This window comes from Ochotona curzoniae, unplaced genomic scaffold (assembly GCF_017591425.1).
Source record: "Ochotona curzoniae isolate NIBS_2020 unplaced genomic scaffold, NIBS_Ocur_1.0 contig_3819, whole genome shotgun sequence".
In the NCBI taxonomy this organism is placed as follows: domain Eukaryota; kingdom Metazoa; phylum Chordata; class Mammalia; order Lagomorpha; family Ochotonidae; genus Ochotona; species Ochotona curzoniae.
In genome coordinates this window covers 17,757,939-17,781,399 of record NW_024466004.1, presented here as the reverse complement: position 1 = coordinate 17,781,399, position 23,461 = coordinate 17,757,939, and the positions used below count along the sequence as shown (strand labels likewise).

At 35.9% G+C, this 23,461-nt stretch overlaps 1 protein-coding gene across 2 annotated transcripts in view; it reads right to left on the bottom strand.

Moving 5' to 3' along the window:
• HCRTR2 (hypocretin receptor 2) overlaps positions 1 to 973 on the bottom strand; it is a 77,881-nt gene extending 76,908 nt beyond the window's left edge. Inside the window, exon 1 of one of the 2 annotated variants that reach the window (XM_040983026.1) lies at positions 384 to 973. In XM_040983026.1, coding sequence (XP_040838960.1) covers positions 384 to 609 — 226 coding nt within the window. In that variant the 5' untranslated portion in view covers positions 610 to 973. The remainder of the gene's footprint in view (positions 1 to 383) is intronic. The other variant, XM_040983025.1, reaches the window with a different exon arrangement.
• Positions 974 to 23,461: the final 22,488 nt, after the last annotated feature.

The following is a 23,461-nucleotide window of genomic DNA, read 5'->3' as shown; positions in this document are numbered from 1 at the left end:
CCCGGTTACACAAAAGGATGACTGATTCCCGTAAACTCCACCAAATCCACCTGCAGATCCCTGTGGCTGTCCCTCTTCCCTAAGCTTGTAACCTAGGTGCATGGAAAACGAAATGAGGTTTCCCCCTCTGTCCGCAGGGTGGAAAAAAAGTGAGGAAAGAGGTGGGGGCAAAACACATGCCAGGGTCTGTCTTGGTGCGTGAAACCCCAAAACTTTTGCTTTATTTTTCACGGGAGACCTCTTTCAACACAGAGAGAGCGCGCCTGTGAGCAGCCACCTCTTTGTTTGCATCCCAAAGGGTGGGAGGGGTCTTTAGAGCCTTGGCAGCCTGGGCGAAGGGGAGGTGACAGCCCTTCTGGAGGGTTGCCCTGGAGGAGACTCACCCAGGACGTTCCCAATGAGAGCCACGACAAACACGATGATGTAGCCGGCAATCAGGACCCACTCATATTCTTTCGGGTGTAGGTATTCCCTCCACAGGTACCGCAGGAATTCCTCGTCATCATAGTCGGTGGGGGTTAAAAAGGGTTCTTGAGTTTCGTTCAGCTCTGATGAGGCAGATGACCAGTTGCGACGAGGCGGGGAGTCCTCCAATTTGGTGCCGGACATCACGGGCTCCGGTCCGGTTCAGATCAGTGCTGCAAGCTCCTCTTCGCCTGCCCCATGAGCTCTGGTGATTTGCGGTGGGAAAGGCTGAGCCGAGAGGCGAGAAGGGGCTCCGGAGCAGAAAATGACGTGAAAAGTTCCTGAGCCAATGCCTCCGGAGTCTTCTGCCGGGCAACTTCTGCGGCGGCTTTGCTGTCTTTGCAGGCGATTTTGCACTGGGAACAGACGCGGCTGAGCAATTAGGGACCGGGCAGGGGAGGCTGCAGCACTGACACCGGGAGGAGCAAGTTACCCCAGGCTCAGCTCAAGCTCAATACCCTCCTTCCCCCCTACTTTCAGCACTGATTCTGCAGCCCATACACTGCTCCTGAGGATGCTGGGGCCAAAATAAAGGAATAAATACAAAGTAACGAAAATAATTTTAACTTCTTTCCCTATGAATGAAACCTCATTTTATGTCTTCCACGTGTCCTTTGTGTAAACCACACACAGGCATGTGCAGATCTGTGGACACCACAAATTGGTCCACACAGGATTAATACAGGATCTCTTGTGCTTGTTTTTCTAATGCAAATGTAAAAGTAATGAAGCATTATGTTCCTTAAAGCAGGGCAGAGTATAAGTCATTTCAGCAAAATATCTTCAAGTTTTGCTGTTTGCCAAAGTAGCACTTTCTCAATCTTTTAGAAACCTCCTTTCTCTCCTCCTCTAATTTGGGAAATGGCACTGTTTCGTTTTGTTTTGTTTGTTGCTTTTTGTTTTTTAAAGGCAGGGTATATCTTGCTGGAGTTTGTATTGGCAACACCAAGTGTCATGAAATACAGCAGCAAAACCTTGAAGGACATCAACGGTCTAATCATAGTTGATCTTGCCTAGCAAAAGACCCCGTCAATATACCAGATTCCATTAAACGGATTCTCAGATGCAGTAGAGCAAGCAGCAGTACATGCTCATAGTGAATATATACCTCTGATTTTTCTCCTCATTAACTGGTTTCATCTGTTAGTCTTTCATAAACTGGTTTTTTGTTTTTCTCTAAAAAGAAGAATGTCAGGGTTGTTTGTCAACATATGAATTTGTGATTCTTTGATTCTTACTAAACTGTAGAATATTTTATTTGCTGAGTTAGAGTTTTGGACTTGGGAGAGACCCTAGATTCCATAAGCCTGAAATTTTGCTAAATGCTAGAGGGCTCCTCCGGACCTTGCTAACGCATCTCTGTTTAGCTTACACATATCCACCATGATCCGCTGGCTCTGCCCTCATAAGATGGCTCCAAAGAAGAAAATATCCATTTAGGGTCTGAAGTAATGATTTGCCTACCTAAGTTTCTCATTTTCAATTCTTATTTTGTAACTTGGCATTGCCCACAATAAATGTTCTAAAAATTCTAACACAGAGCAGAGCAAACATGACAGCAGTGGCTTCCTTTTCATCTTTCCTGTTCTTAATGTTTCCCTCCATTTTTTTCTACTGTTTTTCTGATGGCAAGATTTTCATAACTATGGTTGGTAGTTCTTCCTTTTGACAATAGCATCTTACAAAATGTGCAAATGAGAGGAAATACGGAAGCCTGGTTTAAGTCCTGCCAGTCCAACTGGAACACTAATTTCTTGGAAGCAACCAGCATATAATCTAATTTTTTTTGCCTAAAAGTCAAAGTTAGTTTACCTTGAGCTTTTGGTCAATTGCTCCACCCTCATCTCCAATCATGCTCTCTCTTGATTGTTTTGTGCTATACAGTCAATAAAATTCTTTGACATGCATTATTCTAAAAGCCACAAGGAACCAGCTAGAATTAGCTCCTTTTTATAGATAAGGAAACCATTCCTGAAGAAATTGAAATGACCTGCCAGAAATAAAAATTATAAAGTCAATCAGTGGTAAGTCAGCATTTAATGTTTCTATTACTATGAAATTGTCCTTTTGAGACATAGCAATGTTTCTAATATTCCACAGATGTCATGTTTAATATAAACAAGAAAGTGTTACTGGAGTTTCCCAAGTGTGCTAGTTGGATTTCTTTATAATAGAAGTATTTAGCTGGGCATTTTATTGTTTAATCAGTCATTGGGTGACTGCATCCCCATTCTTAGTGACAGAAGTTAACCATGTTGTTTCCTTCATATGTTTTAATTTTTTGCAACTTTAGAAAATAAATGAAGTAATAAATACATAAGGAAAGCACTCAGGAGAGACAAATGCCATGATAAAAATCAAGCAGGGTATAGCCATGGCGATAGAAAATCCAGAGTCTGTTCTAGAACTGAATGGTCTAAAAGGCCTCCTTAGAGGTGGCCTGCAAGCCAGAGACTCAAGTGATTTATGGATATATTAATTCAATTTTGTTAATTTGAGGTTTAAATAGATCTTCTTAAATGCTAATGCTATTATCTGAAGCATTTGCCATTCCTCCAGACCTGTTGTCACCAGAAAATTTGACAAGCAGACCTTTTGTGTTTTCATTCAAGTTTGCTGATATGAATCTGCTAACTTTTTGCTCTTGTATGCTATCTTCCTATGACATATTATATGTGTTTGCCTCTCCCATAGATTATCCTTCCCCAAGCATTCCATTCTATGTTCACTAATGTCTGCAAATTTCTTGTCTTTGACAAGACACAAATATGGATATGGACCCAGTCCACTATTTCCTAAGGAGTTCATGCTGTTAGATTTCATTGCACAGCGCTTCATATTATCAATATTTCAATCTTCTCTCTAAACCTTCTACCTGAAATTAATCATTACTGTTTATTGAAGTTATAAATGAATGTGAATATTTTAATATTTTATTTTGATATCTGCTTTATGTTATGACAAATCTGGATTTTATCTTGATTTCACAAATATTCTATTTTCTTCTATCCTTGATTTATCAGTTGAATCATTTTAAATAGGTATTACTCTAATGCCATATAAAGATCTTATGCAAATCCTCAAATCATTATTTGTTTTCCTTTTTTGGACTACAATAGAGAAAGCAAATATTGCAGTGCTCATTTTTACATGATCTGCTTCTTTAAATGTTTTAAGCTATCTGAAAAGAATTTATAGTTCTTAGATATTATTATTATTTTCTCAAGTCAAAATCTTTCTCCTGGATGTGTATAAAAAAGGCTAACCCAGTATCACAAAACATTAAAGAAAGTTAACTTTGTTTTAAGAATTAAGTACGTTGTTACATTTGTTAAATATAACTTATATTTTAAAATCTGTTGCATTTATAATTAATGAAATTTAAATTGTTGTTTTTAAGAATTAAATAAATTGATCTCTTTTCTCCCTCTTAACAGTTGCATCTGGCTTCTTCAGAGATCGTGGAGTGGTATTGGCTGTCCTGGATTCTATTTTCTTATTCTTGATGACAGGTTACCGTTTTGAAGTCCCACAACAATTTCCTAGACCCATTTCAATAAAGATTTCTGAGAGCCTACCATGAACCCAGGAGTGTAGCTAGAAGTTGGGCACAGAAAATCAATTAAACTATTGTAGCCTGAATGATCCTTGCATTCACTGGTGAATTTGAAAGATCATGATTCTTGACTAACTGTGAGTTGCATGGGACTCTGCTTCATTCAGCCTGAAGTGAATCAGAATGAATGATTTCCTCACAGAGACAGTTGTTTCGGGCTGAACATGTAAAGTGAGAAGTGGGGGGTTAGCACGTAGTTACAGAGGGGGAAAAAGTGTAGGTACAGGAGACAGCACTTTGTGGAGCCCTCGCAGAGCAGCAGGAAACACACACGGAATAGAAGGGCATAAGAAAGAGAAAATAAGGCAAGATCGGGCTTCCTAGCAGTGATGTGGCGAACAGACCAGACAAGAGTCAGATTGCAAGTAAGAGAACAGTAACAGGACCCTGTTATCACAAGGAAGGTAGTAATTATGGAAAGCAAATAACCAAATGCAGCTGGTTATTATTAATAAAATGCAAGGTTTTGAATAAATACCAACTGAAGTGCTGCTGAATATGCTTCAATTTATTTCAATGTATTTTTGACTATAGTTATTTTTTCAAACTACAAATATTATAGAAATGAATGTGGTATGCTATGATATTTTAATATATATGTAGAGTGCATTATGATATTATCTATATATATATATTCTGGTGGTAATATTCAAAATATTCTCTATTGAGAGAGGGCAATGCAGTAGACAATGAATGGATGTTTATCATAGTCAACTTACCCTGCTAAACAATGCTAGAACTTACTCTTCTTGCTGCAGCTTTTTACCTGCTAAAGTGACATCTTTCTAGGCCGCCCTCCAAATCCCTGTTAGAAATGATTCTACTCTCTGTTTCTGTGTGATCACATTGTGAAGAAAGAAGTGATAGCCCACTACCTGAGGCTTGAAAAAAAATCTTTCTATGTCTCTTCTAGTTTGGCACATCAAGAAATTAAGACACAGAAAGATTGAGTAACTTTGGCACTTACAATCACACAAATAAAGAAAATGGCAGAAACTTTGGACTTCCAGAAATGAGCCTTCTGTCATTGTCTTATTCTGTTACCAACATAAATAATCAAAAAATTTGAATGTAACTGTCTTATGTATTGTGATAATAATAATTACAAAGTTTGATTGATTACACACACATTGATAAAATCACATAGCATTGTGTGTGCTTTTAAGTTAATGTAGTCTAAATAGTTTTGCAGTCTGGAACTCTGGAGGAAATTGTTTTGTCTGTCAAGTGATGCTGTGCCTCCCCCATAGTAAATCATTCCCTTCCTTTACTCTCCACAGTTGTACATTTAAGAGAACGAATGTTGTACAATTCACCTCTTATCTAAACCTTATCATAGCATTTGGCTTATAAGTCAATTGCTATTTGATAATCAGTCCTGAATTCAATTCCAGTAGGGAATTTTTTTTTCTAAAAGGTGGATGTCTTGTGATTAAAAAAAAAAAAAAAAAACTGTGTCATCTTGGTTTCCACAACAATAACAAACTCCTAAAAATGTAACTGTTGTGCTTTACTAGTCTTAAAAGTAATTTAATGATTATTTTTGTTTGCTGTGTGATATTTTATTAATTCACTTCCTCTTCCCATAACTAAAATTTTACTTTTTTCATAATGATAAATAGTTCAAATGAAAGAATAATAAGAAGGAGTGGAAAAAGAATGGGCTTATGGTCATGGAGTACAGACTGTGCCTTTTGAGGTGCTTGCCTCCTGGCATTATGCTCACTTGAGAAGTATTCCCTGCCCCTCCCCCACAGAGGCCTAACAGAGCAGGATCTTGGGAAGATGAGTATGCGTGTACATGCTATATTTTAAACCTCACCATGTGATTTTTCTGTTATGGTTCTAGACTTGGATTCTTTAAATTCGTGCTGTTTTTCTGGGAGCTCATTACATTGCATCTCTCTCTTTTGGAAAGAATATTCAGATAAGTTGGAGGAATTACTCTTACGGTAGCAATAGATTTGGCATATAACAATAAAAGCCCATTTTTAAATTTTTCCATAACAAAATGAAAAAAAGCAACCAATTTTACTGTCTTTTTATTGTGTCGAGAATATTCTTTCTGATTCTATTTTAACAAATATTATGGTATGATCTCTATAGAGTTGAGATGAGAAAGATTTGGGTATTGAATTTCAATCTGGAACGACAGTGTGCAAGCTTGGCCTAGCAGCTGGGATGTGCTTGGGATGTTAGACCATTTCAGAGTGTCTGGTTTCCATACCTGGTCCCAGTTCCTGTTTCCACATTCCTGCAAGATGCAGAGCTTTGGAGGCAGTCGTGATGACTCAACAAGTTGGTTCCCTGACACTCGTAGGAAAGATACTGAGTTCCCAGACCCCAACTTTGACCTGATGCAATCCTGACTGTTGTGGACACTTAGGAAAATCAGTGAGCATATGGGACTTCTCTTTTTCTGTCTCTTTCTTTCTCTCTCATAAATGAATCAAAAAAAGAAATTTAAATGAATTAAAACACAACAAATTTTACTCAAATACAAATATTACCATTGGATTGCATTTAGTGACATTGTAGGAACTACACAGAGGTCATCTCTCTTTCTTGATGATGGTATTTATTTTCATTGAAATACAGATTTATAGATAGAGAATCTACGATTCTATCCATTTCTGCATGGTAAAACTTCGCAGTTAGTAGTTTATTTAGTGTTGTTTTGCCATTATCACCATCTGGGTAAAAACTCCCATAGCTTATTCTCTCACATGTTGGTCAATGCTAGCATACATTGCACTTTTATGAGTTTGACTAGTCTGAAAATTTCTTATAGAAATCTTTCATTTAAACTAAGGTTTTCAAAATTCATCTATGTGTTAGCATATAGCTATACTTTATTATTTTTGTGTTTGAATATTGTTCTACATAATTTGGTAATTGAGAAGTACCCCAGCAAGTTGTCTGCAGACTGGAGAGTCTAATTCTGATAAAAATCAATCAGTCCATGTCTAAGGGCTTCAAAATTAGAAAAAGCTAAGGATACAATTGGCTGTAAGAGTATAAAAGTCCAAGTGCCAGGGAAGGACCACTGATAAAAATCCGGTAGTTCAAATTTCAGCAACTGATGTTCAGTGCAAATATTGGATATAACCTAGATCTCAGATTCAGACAGCAATTACCCTTTGTATTTAATCTCTTTAGATTCCCTAACAGTTGATGATGCTTCGATTTTTTTCACCAAATCCCTCAGACTCACATGCTAACCCCCTAAGAAATACATTATGCAGAATGATTGTCCAAGTTTCTGAGTATTTCTTCTAATCAGCTCAGCTCTGGTCATTGTGGCCATTTGGGGAATAAGCCAACAGAGGGAAAATACCTTTCTCGGTCGTTTCTTCTCTGTAAATCTGCCTTATAATTAAAATATATAAATCATTTAAACATCAAATTATATGTTTTTATAAAAGCAGTTTATTTCTTATGGATACTAGATCTAAAATCATATTGTGCAAGTATTTTCTCCAGTTCTCTGAGTTGTCTTTTCACACTCTTCTTAGTATACTTTGATACAAAACTCATTAATTTGATGAGGTCAGATTTATGCGTGCTTTCATTTTTAGCTTTTGTTTTTGATCTATCTAGAACGCTACTGCCTAATCTACTTACATAAAATTTATATCTGTTCTGTACTAATATTTTTGTATTTTTACTTTCTTAAATTTACATATTCCATCAATTTTGAGGTAGCTTTTTTATATGGTGTGATTAAGAGATTAAAACTCCTTTTTCTTACACATTCAGCTGCTCTAATCCCTCTAACTCTGACACTTTTAACTCAAAGAACTTTACTTTTCCTATCTAGTAGTTATGACACTTGAAAATTAGCTGCCCATAAGTTTATAAGATTATTTGTGTCCTAATTCTCTTCTATTGGGTTATATGAGCACCATTATGATAAATAGAGCAATGTTATCATCACCACAGCTTTGTAGTAAATTTTACAGTTTGTTTTCATGTTTTGAAAGACACAGAGACAGATATATGGAAATGCCTGCAATAACCAATGTTGAATGAGTATTGAGCCAGGAACCCAGGACTCCACCCATGTCTTGCTTTTGAATGCCAGGGACATAATATGTAAGCCATTATGTGTAGCAACTTGCATCAAAAGTAGAATAGCCAGAGTGAATGAGGCACTCTGATTTGGCCTCCCAAGTAGCAACTTGGATGAGTGTGCCAAATGTTTGCTCCAAGGTTTGTATTTAGAGCTATAATCTGCCCATCTTTCTTTCTGAGACTGTTCTGGCTGTGTATGGTCCCTAGCAATTTCATATAAAGTTTAGGACATATTGTCCATTTTTTGCAAAATATGAGATTTCAATAGAATTTGTAACTCAAGTTGCAGCCTATTTTCACCTTTACAACATTATCTTCCATGTTATAAACACAGAAAATCTTTGTTTGAGAATATTTTATCTTTTTCATTTCACAAAATCTGTATCATTTTGACTAAATTTATTCTTAGGAATTTTATTCCTTCTGCTACTATTGTAAATGAAATTGTTTTATAAATAATTTTTGTTCTTATATTGTTTATTGTTAGTGCATAGAAATAAAAATGTCATTGCTTATTGAACTCCATGATGCTAATTTGCTGAACTCATTATTGCCAGCTATTGCAGGTATTACATGTACAAAGTTTCCTATACACAACACTGTGCTATCTGCCAGTCATAATTTCAGTTATTTCTTGCTATCCTGGCTGACTTTCACTAAAAGTCACTGTTTACACAAAAAGTCTTATAGGCTAGAACTTCTGACATTCTTTGAATTAGTGGACCATCTTGTCGCTTTCTGATCTCAGGAGAAAGCCTTCAGTCATTTGCTTATGCAAGAAATGAGCAATGAATGTTTATGGTGGCTTTTGTCAAGTTGAAGATGTATTCTATTTCTGGCTTGCTGAATGGTTTTTAGCTTAAGACTGTGCCAGAATTTGTTATTTTTTTCCATCCACTTAGTTGTTTACATACATATAGCTTCCCCTTTTATTATAGTGTGTTACATTGATTTTATTCAAAAAAGAGTTATTTTAATTTGAATGACATTTTATACAGAGAGAAGGGGAGATATATAGGTAGGTAGATAGATAGATAGATAGATAGATAGATAGATAGATAGATAGATAGATTCCTATTACTATACCATTGGATTCAGCCTGTTAATAAATTTTGGAGGATTTTGCTTCTACATTCACTGGAAGTAGAGATGCATACTGCATTATATCCTCACATCTGGATATGATAGTCTCCATTACACAGTTATTATACATCCCCCTCAGATGAAAAGCCACAATACAAAATCAACAACAGGGAAAAACAATGGAAATTTGCAACACCATGAAGTAAAATAACCAGCTACTGGATATGACAGTATCATATATTTATCTCATATTTATATTTAGTATTTAATCCAATCATTTAAAATTAATTTAATGTAAAAACTATATAATTATTTAGAAGCCAGAAAGAGAGAAAGAATCTTTTATCTGTTGATTCACTCCCCAAAAATTTGCAAAATCAAGGGCTGAGCCCGGTCAGAGCCAAGATCCAGGAGCTCAATGAGCGTCATGGGCAGTCTGTTGCTTTCTCAAATATCCTAGCAGAGAGCTGGGTCAGAAGTAGGGTACCTATGGACAAAGGCAAAAAATCTAGTGTGATATTTTCAAGGTTTATTTAACTTTTTCGCTAAGAACCCTCCTTTCTCTCTATACCTACAATGTCATGATACACTTAAAATAGCAGAATATTAATTTTAAAACTATTACTAAGGGACTAAGCTACTGTAATAATATGGGGAAAATGGTGAGGGGGACAAATGGGGAAGAAGAAAGAGAGAAAATGAGGGGAATCACTATAGCTATAAAATAATAATAATAATAACAATAATGATGATGATGAAAAAAGGGGTAGGTCAGCGAAGACTTGAACCAGCATCCAGATGGGTTGTTAGCATTGTGGGCCGCAGCCTAACTCATTATGCCGCAATGCCACCTCCATATTCCTCATTTTTTCATAACAATAACACACTATATGCATCATTGTGATGATTAGATGAGGTTATTGTGCATACCATATAAAATGTAAATCACAGTATTTGTAGTTAATTAAGGGAAGGATTTGTGTGGGTGAGAATAATAGCAAATGGAAGTATGTAATTAAAAATAGCGGTATCTAGACTAGAATTGCTACATTTAATTTCTCTCTATATATTATTCTATCTTTTAAACATTAGTATTATGCCAGCTGTGTAACAATAATGTTAATAGTAATAACAATGTAACTATAATGATATAATCAATCATTTTAATATTATTTATATTATAAATGTTATGTATGCATGCAAATATAAAGGTATGGCATATAGCCCAAGCATTTGACATGTATCAATAAACCCATTTTTGTTCTCAGAATCATAGTGAAAATATTGCTATTTTTCCTCGTTTCTAAAGAGAAAACATCTAACCACCACCCCCGCATAACTCCACACTGAATAACTTAGTCCTTGGTAATTCAGAGAAGTATTTCTGAAATAATACACCTTCAGTTATAAGAAATATTTAAAGCCAGTGGTGAAATGTCTCCCTTGAAAGCTGAAATCCAAGGCCATCGCATGGCCATTATCAAAGCCTTTTTTAGTTTGTTTCAATCATGTACTTTGAGACGTCTTTTAGATGTCCTGTTTTGGTGGGCTAAACTATAAAACATTACTTGTGCTTTAATTTATGTATTGTTTAATTGAATTGAATGGCAAAGAGACAAACAGATGAAAAAATATACAAACCTTGTGTTTGCAGGATAACGCTCTGATATCCTGCAACAGCTGTGGCTTATACGGGCCTCAGCCAGATTTCCCTTCATGCGTGGAAAATGCGGACCCAAATACCTAAGTGTGTCCTGTTACGCCCCAGGATATGCGCATGCGCCGCAAGCGGGGCTCAAGCAGAGCCAGGACTTGACCGAGATTCGCTGAGATGAGGTGTGGGCATCCCAAGCCAGGGGAAACCCATTTAAAGCATCTATTTACGAAATTAGTAAATAGCATGATGTTTTAAAATGTTTCTGTTAGGAAAAACAATTCTCACTGGTATTTGTATAGAGATTTCAATGGATTTAAAAGCTTTTTGTGGATGGTATAAATATTTAATTTTCTTATTTTCCCAATTAGTGATCATAGATGTCTTTTTACTTTTGCATAATTTCTTTCGTTTTGCTCATTAGTGCTTTCTAGTAGTTATGGTACAAATTTCTCATTTTATTGACCAAGTCTATTTATAACAGTTTTATTCTTTTTGACGATATTGCAATGGAATTTTTTTCTTTAAATTTCCTTTTCACATAGTTTGTGGTTATTGTGTAGAAATGTAAATGAATTGTAAACAAATTAGTTTTTATGATTCTGTAATTTTACGGAATTTTTTAAAAGTTATTTTATTGTTATTGGAAAGGCAGATATACAGAGAGGAGGAGAGACAGAGAGGAAGATCTTCCAGTCAATGATTCATTCCACAAGTGACTGCAACAGCCAGAGCTGCACAGATCTGAAGCCAGAAGCCAGGAGCTCTTCCAGGTCTCCCACATGGGTATAGGGTGCCAAAGCTTTGGGCCATCCTTGACTGCTTTCCCAGGTCACAAGCAGTGAGCTGGTTGGGAAGTGGAGCTGCCGGGATTAGAACCGGTGCCCATAGGGATCCTGGCGCATTCAACCTGAGGACTTTAGCTGCCAGGCCACAGCACCGGGCCCATTCTGTAATTTTACGGAATTTATTTGATTGGTACTACCGGGCATGTTTGGGCATATGAGCTTTTGTTTTGGCTTTTTGTTTTATATAGTCTTCAGGGTTTTCTATGAGATCACAGCATCTATTTAAAAATTACTTTCTTTCTCTTTTCCTTTTTAGGTGCCCCTTATTTCTTATCTTTGACTAATTTTCAATGTTTTGAATTCTAGATCCTGGGCACAGCATTGTAGCCTAGTGCCTAATGTTCTTTCCCTTCATGTGCCAGGCTCCCATATGGGTGCCAGTTTGCAGGTTTGTATCCCAGCTGCTCTACTTCACATCCAACTCCCTGCCTGTGGCCTGGGAAAGCAGTAGAGGATGGACCAAAGCCTTGGGACCCTGTGCCCACCTAAGAGGCCTGGAAGAAGCTTCTGGATCCTAGTTTCAGATTGGCTAAACTCTGGCCATTGCAGCTGCTTAGGGAGTGAATCATAGGATGGAGGATTTTCCTGTCTGTCTCTCCTCTCCATATATCTAATTTTGCAATAAACAACAACAACTATAATTATTTCCAATAAAATAAATAATTTTTTTTTTAGGAATGTCAGGTCTGGTGTTGAAATAGAGATAGCCAAAGGAAAAAAAAAAGCATCTATAAGTAACAAGACTGGATTAAAATTTGCTGTAGACTAGACCTCACATGAAATGTGCTTATTACAAGTAACAAAAAAGAATAAGGAAATGCTTGGAAGCAACAGACAAATGTGAATTGCTTGTTGAGTATATACTTATCTTCAAATCATCTAATATGCATTTTTGAAGTCTAATTTTAAATGTGTATGATAAGTATATTGTCAGCAAATATGAATATTATGAGCACATCCTGGACACAGGCTGACTCAAGAAAGATAGTTCAACTGCAAATGTTCAATGTAGTTTCTATGAAAAAGGGGACTTTATAATCATTATTTTATTTTTAGAAAGCTCAGAATTAATAAATTTAATACTTGGCAAAGCACAGAATATTTAACCTTATCAAATGTTCAAATGATTTCTAACTAAATCTCTGAAAACTGAGAATACATATTATGCTTAAATTTGGTATTCCAAAAATTGTCTGTTTTTGTATATAACATACGGTAATGCACAAATAATATAAAAAGTATATATATAGTGATTTGACAAACCTATTTACATGTATATATATAAACATATATGATGAAAAATGAGAATTCTCAACTATTAAAATATATGTGCATTTTTTCAGTAGAATAACTATAAGTTTTTTTTTTTAGAATTGAGGCTTGGTTTCAGATGTCAATATGTGATCTAAATGCTGGCTGAAACACTCCACATAAAACTTGCATTACCGGATTTATGTTTAACGTCAAATTCAGTGTTCTTTTTATATGACCTGTTTGGCTTTGTCAAGATGCTTTGAGTTGTCCTCAGTTGGCCTTTCTTACATTCATGCTTGATAGCCGAATGGGAACAGAAGCACAGTTAGCGTAATTGTAACAGCAGTTTGAAATCTCTTCTTTTAAGTATGGTTGTGTCCACCTGCGGCCACATCCTCACTCTCTCAAAAGCATTCCTACCGAGTAACACGAACAGACACTGGTTGCCCATCCTGGGGCAAGTGTTAAATATATCAGTGATGTGTTTTGAAATTAAGTAAACAGTTATCAACACACAAATTTGGATTTTTTTATTTCAAAATAAATTTTCAACAGAACAGAACTATAATTGGCTGAGAAAAAGTAATTGTAGCAGAACGCCACAGGAATGAGAAACAGAACAAATGAGGAAGCAACAGATCGACAGGGTCTCTTCAAATGGATGGTTCCCCTTTGGGTATGGTGCTCCGGGTCTGCTCACACGGGAGTAACCAACCAGATAGCGGCATTGACATTATGACAATCCATTTTTTGTATGAAAATACTAGCATTTCCCATTTTGAGGAAATACTCATATCTGGCTTCAGAACTAAAGAAAGATTATTACTTTGGATCTCAAGTTCTCTGCAAAACTACATTGCAAAGAAGTTAGCTCTGTTAAAGTCATGGTTCTTAAAACTTACTGCTTCCTGCAGGTGTTTAAGCAGTTCAAGAGCTATTTTGGCTCTATGCCGCCGTAAAACGTTCCTTTAGGTGTATGCACATGTTCTCTCGGATGCATCCATGGAGCGTGCATGGAAAATTTCTGACCTGGTGGACATAAAATTCGAAGCATCGCAGAGGTACAGGATTTACGTTTCATAAATTAAGGAACAATAATCAGCTAAATTCTTGGGAGAAGAAAATGCTTTCCTCGTAGCTTCTCAGAGTAGCTTTCCCAACTACAATCCTGCCAGTTGTTGCATCCTCCTGTTTCTGAAGCAGTTGGTAACTCTCAAGTTTGAAGTTAAGCACTTCTCATGGTAGGGATGGTAGGTAGAAAATAACCAGTTAGTAATGAGAGCAGATAATGGCATACCTAGGATTTTCAATGCATAACTAATATTGCTGAGCTTTAGTCAACAAATGTGAAAATGACATTTTTTTTTTTTATGAGAACAGGCACCATAGAAACTGAAGATAAGCCAACTGGCTCTAATTCCCAGTGGCTCTTGTCATTAGATATTTTGAAAAGACTGTTGATTTTCTGGCTCATCACAACATATCCTGTAGAGTTATTTGGGTTAATATACCCATTTTTATAAATTGATTCAGTTAAACAACCTACCTCCAAACACACACACTGTAAGTGTGTGTACACATACATATGTCATTTATAAACGTGCATTATGCAAAGTGGAGCACATCATTTTTTCTTGATTACTTCTTATTGGAAATTAATTTGACTTATTGCTACATTTTTAATCAGTCCTATAACATCAGTTTTTCATTAAGAACTTATTTCCGTGCCTAGTGCTGTGGGCTAGTAGCTAAAGTCCTTGCCTTAAACGCGATGGGATCGCATATGGGAATCGATTCTAGTTTGGCAGCCCCACTTCCCATCCAGCTCCCTGCTTGTGGCCTGGGGAAGCAGTCAAGGACAAGCCAAACCCTTGGAATCCTGCACCCATGTGGGAGACCCAGAAGAGCTGCTGGCTCCTGGTTTTGGATTGGTGCAGCAATGGCTGTTGCAGTCACTTGGGGAGTGAATTATTGACCGGAAGATCTTCCTGTCTGTCTCTCCTCCTCTCTATGCATATCTGACTTTACAATATAAATAAATCTTTTAAGAAAAAAATAAAATGAAAGAACATTTCCATTAAAAAGGGATTATTTATTATAATAATAACCTCTAACGTTCTCATTGTTTCAGAGGCTTTCATTCTATCTCCTACCATGATTTCAGTTTAACACCTTTCCCAGAATTAAACTATTTGCATCCAGAGCAGGCACAAAGCCGTGTGAGCCAGAATCAACTTTTTTCTTGTTGCAATTAACTAAGTCATCATGATCTTTAAGAAATAATTTTAAGGGCCCAGCATGGTAACCTAGCAGGTAAAATCCAGTTCTTACATGACGGGATCCCATATGGGCTCCGGTTCATGTCCCAGTTGCCCCATTTCACATCCAGCTCTTTTTTTGTGGCCTGGGAAAGCAGTCAAGGATAGCCCAGATCCTTGAGACCCTGCACCCGTGTGGGAGACCTGGAAGAAACTCCTGGCTCCTGGCTTTAGATCGACACAGCTCTGGCCATTGTGGCTGCTTGGGGTGTGAAGCAATGGACAAAAGATCTTCCTCTCTGTTTTCCCTCCTTTATGTGTATCTGACTTTACAATAAAACTAAAATAAATCTTAAAAACAAAAGAAATAATTTCAAAGCATCACTGTTAAGTTTTAATCCTGCCAGACAAAGCCTCAAAATGAATTTTTGAATGAGAGCATAATATGGCAACTTGTACTGATTTTGAGGGGTGGCCACAAAAATCTCTGTACTGCCTCTTGTTATTTGTTCCACTTAGTCAAAAATAAATTGCTCCTCTCTATCTCAGTTTTAATCTCTATAAAATGAGAACAGTAGTTGCTGTATCATCAGGTTAGTACAAGTTTACATATAAAGTATTTACCAGGTTATCTGCTTCATAAGCAGTGCTATATTTTCACAATCTAGATCTAGAAGGATCAGTTGGGAACTGTGTATATGAACATGTACACATAAAATTATAAAATTTTCATTAAACCAAAATATTTCATAATTAACATACATTATGTGGGCAACATGTTAATGTACAAAAACTAAAAGCATTAATAAAGTAACTTTTTGCTCTTCATATGTTTATAGTAACTAAATGGAACATGAAAGCAATCAAAATATCACATTAGATTACATTTTATATGAAAATAAGCTACTAATAGTTTTTAAATTTCCCCAAAGCCATTGGTTTTCCAAAGTTTTGCCCACTAAAATCATCTGGAAAGGTTTTTAAAATCCCAGTGCTTGGATAAAATCCTACATCAATTAAACCACTCTGTATCCCAGTGACAGCTAGATATTCTTAGTTTTTGAAATATCTCCTTGGAATTCCATGTGCAACAAAATTTGGAACCACTGACCTAAACTCTTGTTTGAAAGACTAGTGTAGAAACCAAACACTTTGACATTACATGGGATTATCATAGGCCCCGTCTCATTACTATCACTTCTGAATCCACATTATTAGCGATATTCTCAAGAGATTCACATCCTTATTGCTTGCAAATCACTGTTTAAAATGAAAGAGAATCAACCCCCTAAGCACACAACTCTACAGAAACTAGTTCAGGTGAGTGTATTGACAGCATAAGCAGCTCTGACAGTAACCGGAAGGAGAAAGTGAGGACTTCATTTCTTTTTCAATACCATTTGTCCTGATCTAACATTTTTGGTTTTATTAATCAAAGGTCAGGTACTTTATCTGCAGTATTAATTATTTCAAATTCTGTCCAGTAAAACATATTGCATTTGTCCAAGATTAAATTTGCATTTTTGACCTGGAGATGTCAGCATCTTATAGATCTGTAAAATTTAATGTATGCAAGTCTTTTTCAGTAGAGAAATACGAATTCTATAACAATGTTGAATTTTTGCTATTATGTGATTAAATTATTACTTTTGCATTAAAATAATGTACTTATTTCAGATTTTATTTATGCAAGAAAGATGACTTACATTGACAGTATTCCTTTATGAGATAGTTCCCAATTATACATAAGTCCTGTGCTTCTTCTTCACCCTTCAACCATTTATTAACTTGGTAAGATTTGTTCCATGTCTACTATGTATGAGTCAATTTTACACGGACAATCCTTTGCAAAAGCTTCATATCTCACACCATCGATTGTTCAACTTGGAATTTAGTTTTTAAGAAAAAAATGAATAAAAACAAAACTTAAATTTTAGTAATAGATGGGGAACAACATGCCCTCAGACAATAAAGAGGAAGCAATTTGCTTACCAAAGACTGCTCTTTCCTGGAGGGTGAAGGAGACTCTGATTCATTTGGTGAGTAAAAATACGTGACTACTCTGTTCTAAGTTAGTGGGACAGAGTTACACAAGACAAACTACCTGTTATTTATATACTTACTTATTTTAATTTTTTTTTCAAGTTAATCCAGGGAAGAGAAGTGTGGCTATGGCCTAGTGTGAGGAGAGAATGGGTAAAGGAGTTATGAAAGGAGGATGGTTAAGATTGGTTATATATTTTCTATATTATATGTGTATTTGTATATATGTGTGTGTATATATGCACATACATGTTTATGTGTCATAGCAGAGAATGAGAGTAGTTTCCATATTTATGTGGAACTTTCAGATTGAGGCACATAAGCAACAATAGATGTATGTTGTTGCTGCTTATTATGGAAAAGAATATGTAGTTTTAAAAAAAAAAAGAAATACGTCTAAAGAAGATCAATCAAATGGCTGTCATAGCAATCTTATTGCAGGATATAAGAATAAAATTCCTTTAGTGATTTAAGGAATACAAAGTAGAGAGAAGAAAGCACATTGAAACCATATTTTTGGATAGTAAGGTCTACATTAGAACCTGGTGACTGGATGCATATGAAAGGAAGGGTGATGATATATTAAACAGAATATATTGATGGCCTTCCTTTGGATAAAATCATGGTAATGCTCAGACAAAACAAAAAAAAAAAAAGAAAGGAAAAGCAACTTGAGAAAATTGACATTAGTTGGGTTAATTCTAGTGATTTTAGATCTCAAGAAAGCTCTAAAGAAGAAAAATGAAAGATCTAACACAGAGCTGACAGACTAAGCAAAGTCCAGCACATTGAAATCATTCATGCTCACAAGTGATTTTTGAAGTGGAACTGTACATGTCACTTACAAATCGATGCAAGAGGGGCCTGAGTCTGTTTCTGAAGATGATCATTATTCGTAGGACACCAGGAGAAAATAATTCTGTAGTTAACTTGTAGAAAGATCTGCAATGGTGGGGGTAGCAGCATAGGAAAGGATATTCCACAAGACCATCCAATAAGAGGATTAAGCTGAAGCAAGGCTCAATCAAGGCCTGATAGGATTTATTTTGCCAATCATGATAACTGAGCAATGTATGATTTCATTCCTTTGTGAAGAACCTAAGGATCATAAAGCAAACACAACATCCTAGATGTGAAAGTAAAAAACTAATCAATACTCGGTGCTGCCAAAAATTGGACTGTAATCCCAATCATATGCAGGTGGAGAGCCCATTTTCTGTAAGATGACCATAGGACCAACCTCCTGGTTTGGGCTCACACCTTGGCTACATAAACTGTACAAGAGTAAACTCAACTGTACGTGGCATTTCCTCCCTTTATGTCTACCTCTTCATTTTTAACCCACTCTCCTAGAGTTACCGAGTGTATTAAATGAGAATATAAATGTCAAGCATTTGAAATGAGTTTCCACTGAATGAACGTTAGTTATTATCATAAAAAAATTACTTAGCTAAACTAGGCTCCTATAAGGTTATACTAAGCAGACAATTCCAAATAAGACAAATCTTCAAAAATACATGTATAAAGCATTTTCTAAGCAAATCAATAGGTTTTTGGTCTAAGGCAAACTATCATTTTGAATATTTTTTTAAAAAAATGTATTATTGTTCAATGTGAACATATAGGTCTGTAGTATCCACAGCATTGAGCTGATTGTTGAAATGGAAGGAAAAATAATTACTCCTCCTTCTAGGAAAAAAGTACAAAGGATGACTTTTCATAATGATGACAAAGTGTCGAAACCAAAAAGTCAAACTGTCGAACATCTTAAAAGATGCCAGAAGTATTTGAGTGCTGGTCTTTCAAACTGTTTGGATATTAGTGACATTATCGCTTAAAAACACTGAAATCGGTCACTCTTTTAACCTGAAATGTGTTTATAAAGTATCACACTCTGTTGAAGTGTTCAAAATTATCTCAATCTGGAAAAAATATTTAAAACATGAGTTGGTATGTAGACTTTAAAAGAATCATTTTCTATCATAATCCATATCATATTTATGTATTTGAAGAGTATACTGAAGTTCTAAGATGGCATGAGATAAATCTATGTGAATTTCAAAACTATTTTCTCATTATCTCTAATATTCTTTCTGTTGATCACTGTAACGGGCTGAATAAAATGTCTTTCTTTGAATAAAGACCATGTGAATGAATTAGAACCATGTTGGTAGCAACACAGCTGGAAAAGCATATGCCACCATTAAACCTTGGTGTGTGTGTGTGTGTGTGTGTGCATGTGTGTGTGTGTTTAATTTCAGTGCTATTTTTAATTTCAAAGATGTTAAATCAAACACCAGAAAAACATGATTTAAAAAAAAAACAGGAAAAACAACATTTTCTCTCAATCACTAACATATCCTCAATTTTACAGTTTTTAAAATCCTGTTGCACAGAATTTTGTCCAGGAAATAAACATGTCATTAATAACACTTTAAGAAGATTAAATGATGAGAGAAAATGTGTTGTAATGAATGTCAGACTTTCTCTCAAAGTCTGTTTAACAAATCCTCCTTCAGTTGTTTACATTTTATTGCCAATAAATATCTATTTTATGTACTTTGCTGCTGTCAATCAAATCTTTGTCTTATTATATAGCAGAAGCATATCTGTTTCTACTGACATTTCTTTGATGATAATAATATGAACTTTTTCACAGGTATAATTTTACAATATATTTCACATTTCTTCTTTTATGTCCTGTGATCCATAAAGTGCAATGCTTGGATGTATAGTGAAGAGTTTTGCAAACTTCCATCCGTTTTTTTTTTTTGTGCATCTCTCATATTTTCAATACTTTGAATTTGTATGCACAAATTAGTAATCACTGATAATGTGTATATGGCAAAAATATTTTTATTTCCTTTCTTGCTTCTCCAAATGTTACTGTTATATGATTATTGGGTCTCCATGTTTTCTTAGTAACTGACGATATAGATTTCCAAATACTAGATAGTTCAATTAAAACAGAAAATGTGACATAATGCCCCCTTATATCTTATGTAAATATTATATGTATGTATATATGAACTCAGCCCAACAAATGGGCTATCTGTGTCAGAAAATGATATTAGGTCTTCCACAGTATGTGCCTGACCATGTGTGTTTCTATTTTTGTTTTCAAGAGTTTATAAACAGTGTGTTTTAAAATGTAAATGTATATAAAGACTAGTTTGACTGTGAGTAATTTTCCTTGATTCTGAAAAAATCTGCATGACAATGGAAGCTAACATTTGTCTAACTTATTTTATGTATTTGAAAGAAATCTTCAATCTGTTGGTTCACTCTCCTAACAGGCCAGGCTGAAGCCAGTAGCTTCATCCATATGGGCACAGACGCCCAAGGACTTGGGGCTTTCTCTGCTGTTTTCCCAGCACATTAGCAGGAGCTGGATCAGAAACGGAGCAGGCAGAATTAGAACCAGTATCCATATAGGATGCCGCTGTTACAGGCAATACCTTAACCCGTGATGCCACAACACGAACTCCTTAAGGCAACATTCCTCATGAGTCGCTTTTCCTCTTCTGTCTATTCCTGAGAAGAAATGCGTTGCTGTGGAGTCATACCCAAGGAAGAGCTGGGTGAAGATGTTGGAAAATAGTTGAGAAAACAGTCAAAACATATTAAGGAACAGCCTCAAAATCCAAAATTCTTCAAAAGAAGGGTGATACTCCTAAGTGATCTCTTCCACTGTCAGCCTTAATATTTTCTTCAGACTTTAATATGTTCAATGTAATGAACAAAAATGGAGAATAAAAATTAAGTAATTGATACATGAAATTGTTGGAGACTTCTGATGCATTCTATTTACTGACAAGAGATAGATTACATCCTGCAAAAATCAGCACTATTTTTGGTTTGTCTTACTGGGAGACCAGGCTACATCAGGTACGGACAAGTTAGTGTCCTGAAATTTAACTCTAACTTCCATCACGGTCCATTAAACCTCCCTCGCTTGCTTTCATAATGACAATCCAGGTATTTTAGAGACTTTTTAAAAAAAGTTATGCCAAAGGTTGTAAGTATATCAAAATTGATCAATTTTATGTCTTCTGTTTATTCAAGGAAAAACTCTTGGTAAAACAAAGTCCCATGATAGTGTTCAGATTCCACCCACTTTGCTAAGTGTACTAGACAGCAAGATTTTTTGTTTGTTTGTTTGTTTTGTTTTTAAGTTTTATTTATTTGTTTTAATTGTTATTAACATTGTATTATGTGATACGGTTTTATATGTTGTTTAAAATGTTTCTTGTTTGAGAAATGGAGAAAAGAAGCAGGTCTTTGCTGAAAATCAAACCAGACCGATATTTATGCATGAAAATGCCCAGCATTTGCAGAGCACCACACTTTGAAGTTCATGACTTACCAGTGCTTTGATTACACATTGTTTTCTTTGATCCTGCTATCATTACTGGTAGAAGAGAAGACAGTTATCTCTGCATTTTGCAGATAAATAGACCTGGGACTTTAAAGATTTGGGAACTTACCAAATCCTCAAGGGGTATTAAACAAAAACAAAATGTTCAGACATGGGGAGACTAGGCTTCCGTAACTTCCAGTCTTAATGTGCCACTCTGCCCCTCCAGTAACAAACATTGTATGTCTTTGGTATATGGAAATGAGCACGTGACTTTAACTATCTCATAACCGACATCCTATGTGCGCACTGATTCGCTTTCATCCACAGTTTAGAGCTCAGCCAGGATGGTCCTGAAAGCACAAACACAGGTACGCTTCTTCCTCCTACTTCCTAACACCCAAAGGCAACATGATACCTAAAAGTGAATTCATGATTCTCTTTTGGTCTATTAGGCCATTCTTGAAATGTGCAGAAGGTCCATTACTTCACTCTCTTTCAGGCATAGCCACAGTGTCCTTTCTCAAACACTGTAAGGCAACCCTGAGCTTTTGTGTTCTAGGTTATATCGGCAACACTCTTTCCAAGCACACGTGCAATCTATGCTCTCTCTCACATTTACACTGCAAATTGTGTATGGCTAGTTGATTTAGGTCTATGCTTGCTATCAGCTCTTCAGAAATGACTTCTTATGTCCAAAGAATCTGCTCTAACACATAATTAAAATCTTCTGTCTTCTTGCTCTTCTGTATCTACAGCACTCGGAGGGATGCATAACAAAATAAGACTCAGCAAATATATGTATACGCAATAAACAGATGAGTAGTTGAGTGGAAGAGTACAGTTAAGGGGATAGGAATACAGCAAGGTTGAGCTTTTGCCCATGCTATTCCACCATGCAGGAATATCCACATAGGATATAGAGAGGTGAGCAATGACTTGCTTCTCTTCAGTAAGGATTTCAGGAAATCCAAAACTACCTGGTTGCTTTGGCGGTTTATAAGGATGAATATTTGAAATTTATTTATAAACGAAATTTAAAGATGAAGGTGGTAATTCTGAAGGAATTAATTTACAAAAACAGCGATCGTTGCTTTAAAATCAGGTTTTTTACATTTTTATACTTATTCATTACTTGGAATTTAAGCACTAGCAACACGGCAGGCATCATGGGCATGTTATTATGTGATACAGGCCACATGCTTTATGCAAGGGGGATTTCAGTTTAATTATTGAATACATGCTGTATTCTCCCATTTAGTCAAGCTACTTATTGATTTGATCAAGCTTATTTTAGCAATTAAGACCGACACTTTCTGGCTAATGGTTTGTGAGCAAAATGCTGTGACATTTAATTGCTTATCTATGTGGAAGACCTGGAAGGAGCTCCTGGCTGCTGGCTTTAGATGGGCTCAGCTCCGACCTTTGCAGCTCTCTGAAGAGTGAACCAGCAGATAAAAGATATCTTTCTGTAAGTACATATATTTGCTGGCAATTAACTGCTCTTCAGCTAGCTTTTAGCACTCAGTCGGGGTTAAAATACACTTGCTACTTCTAGATTACTCATTATCAATTATAATATATGCATTTTAAAATTCAATATTTATTTATTTCTACTTGAATGTTAGAATTACAGAAAAGGACCGGGAGAGAGAATTTTCCATCTGTCAGTTTGAAAAATTTTGAAAACTCATACAACTGCAATGGCCAATACTGGATTGCTTTCAATCTGGGAGCCAGGTGTTTTATCTGGGTCTCTCACATGAATGCAGAGGCTCTAGAACTTAGGCCACCTGTTGCTGTTTTTCT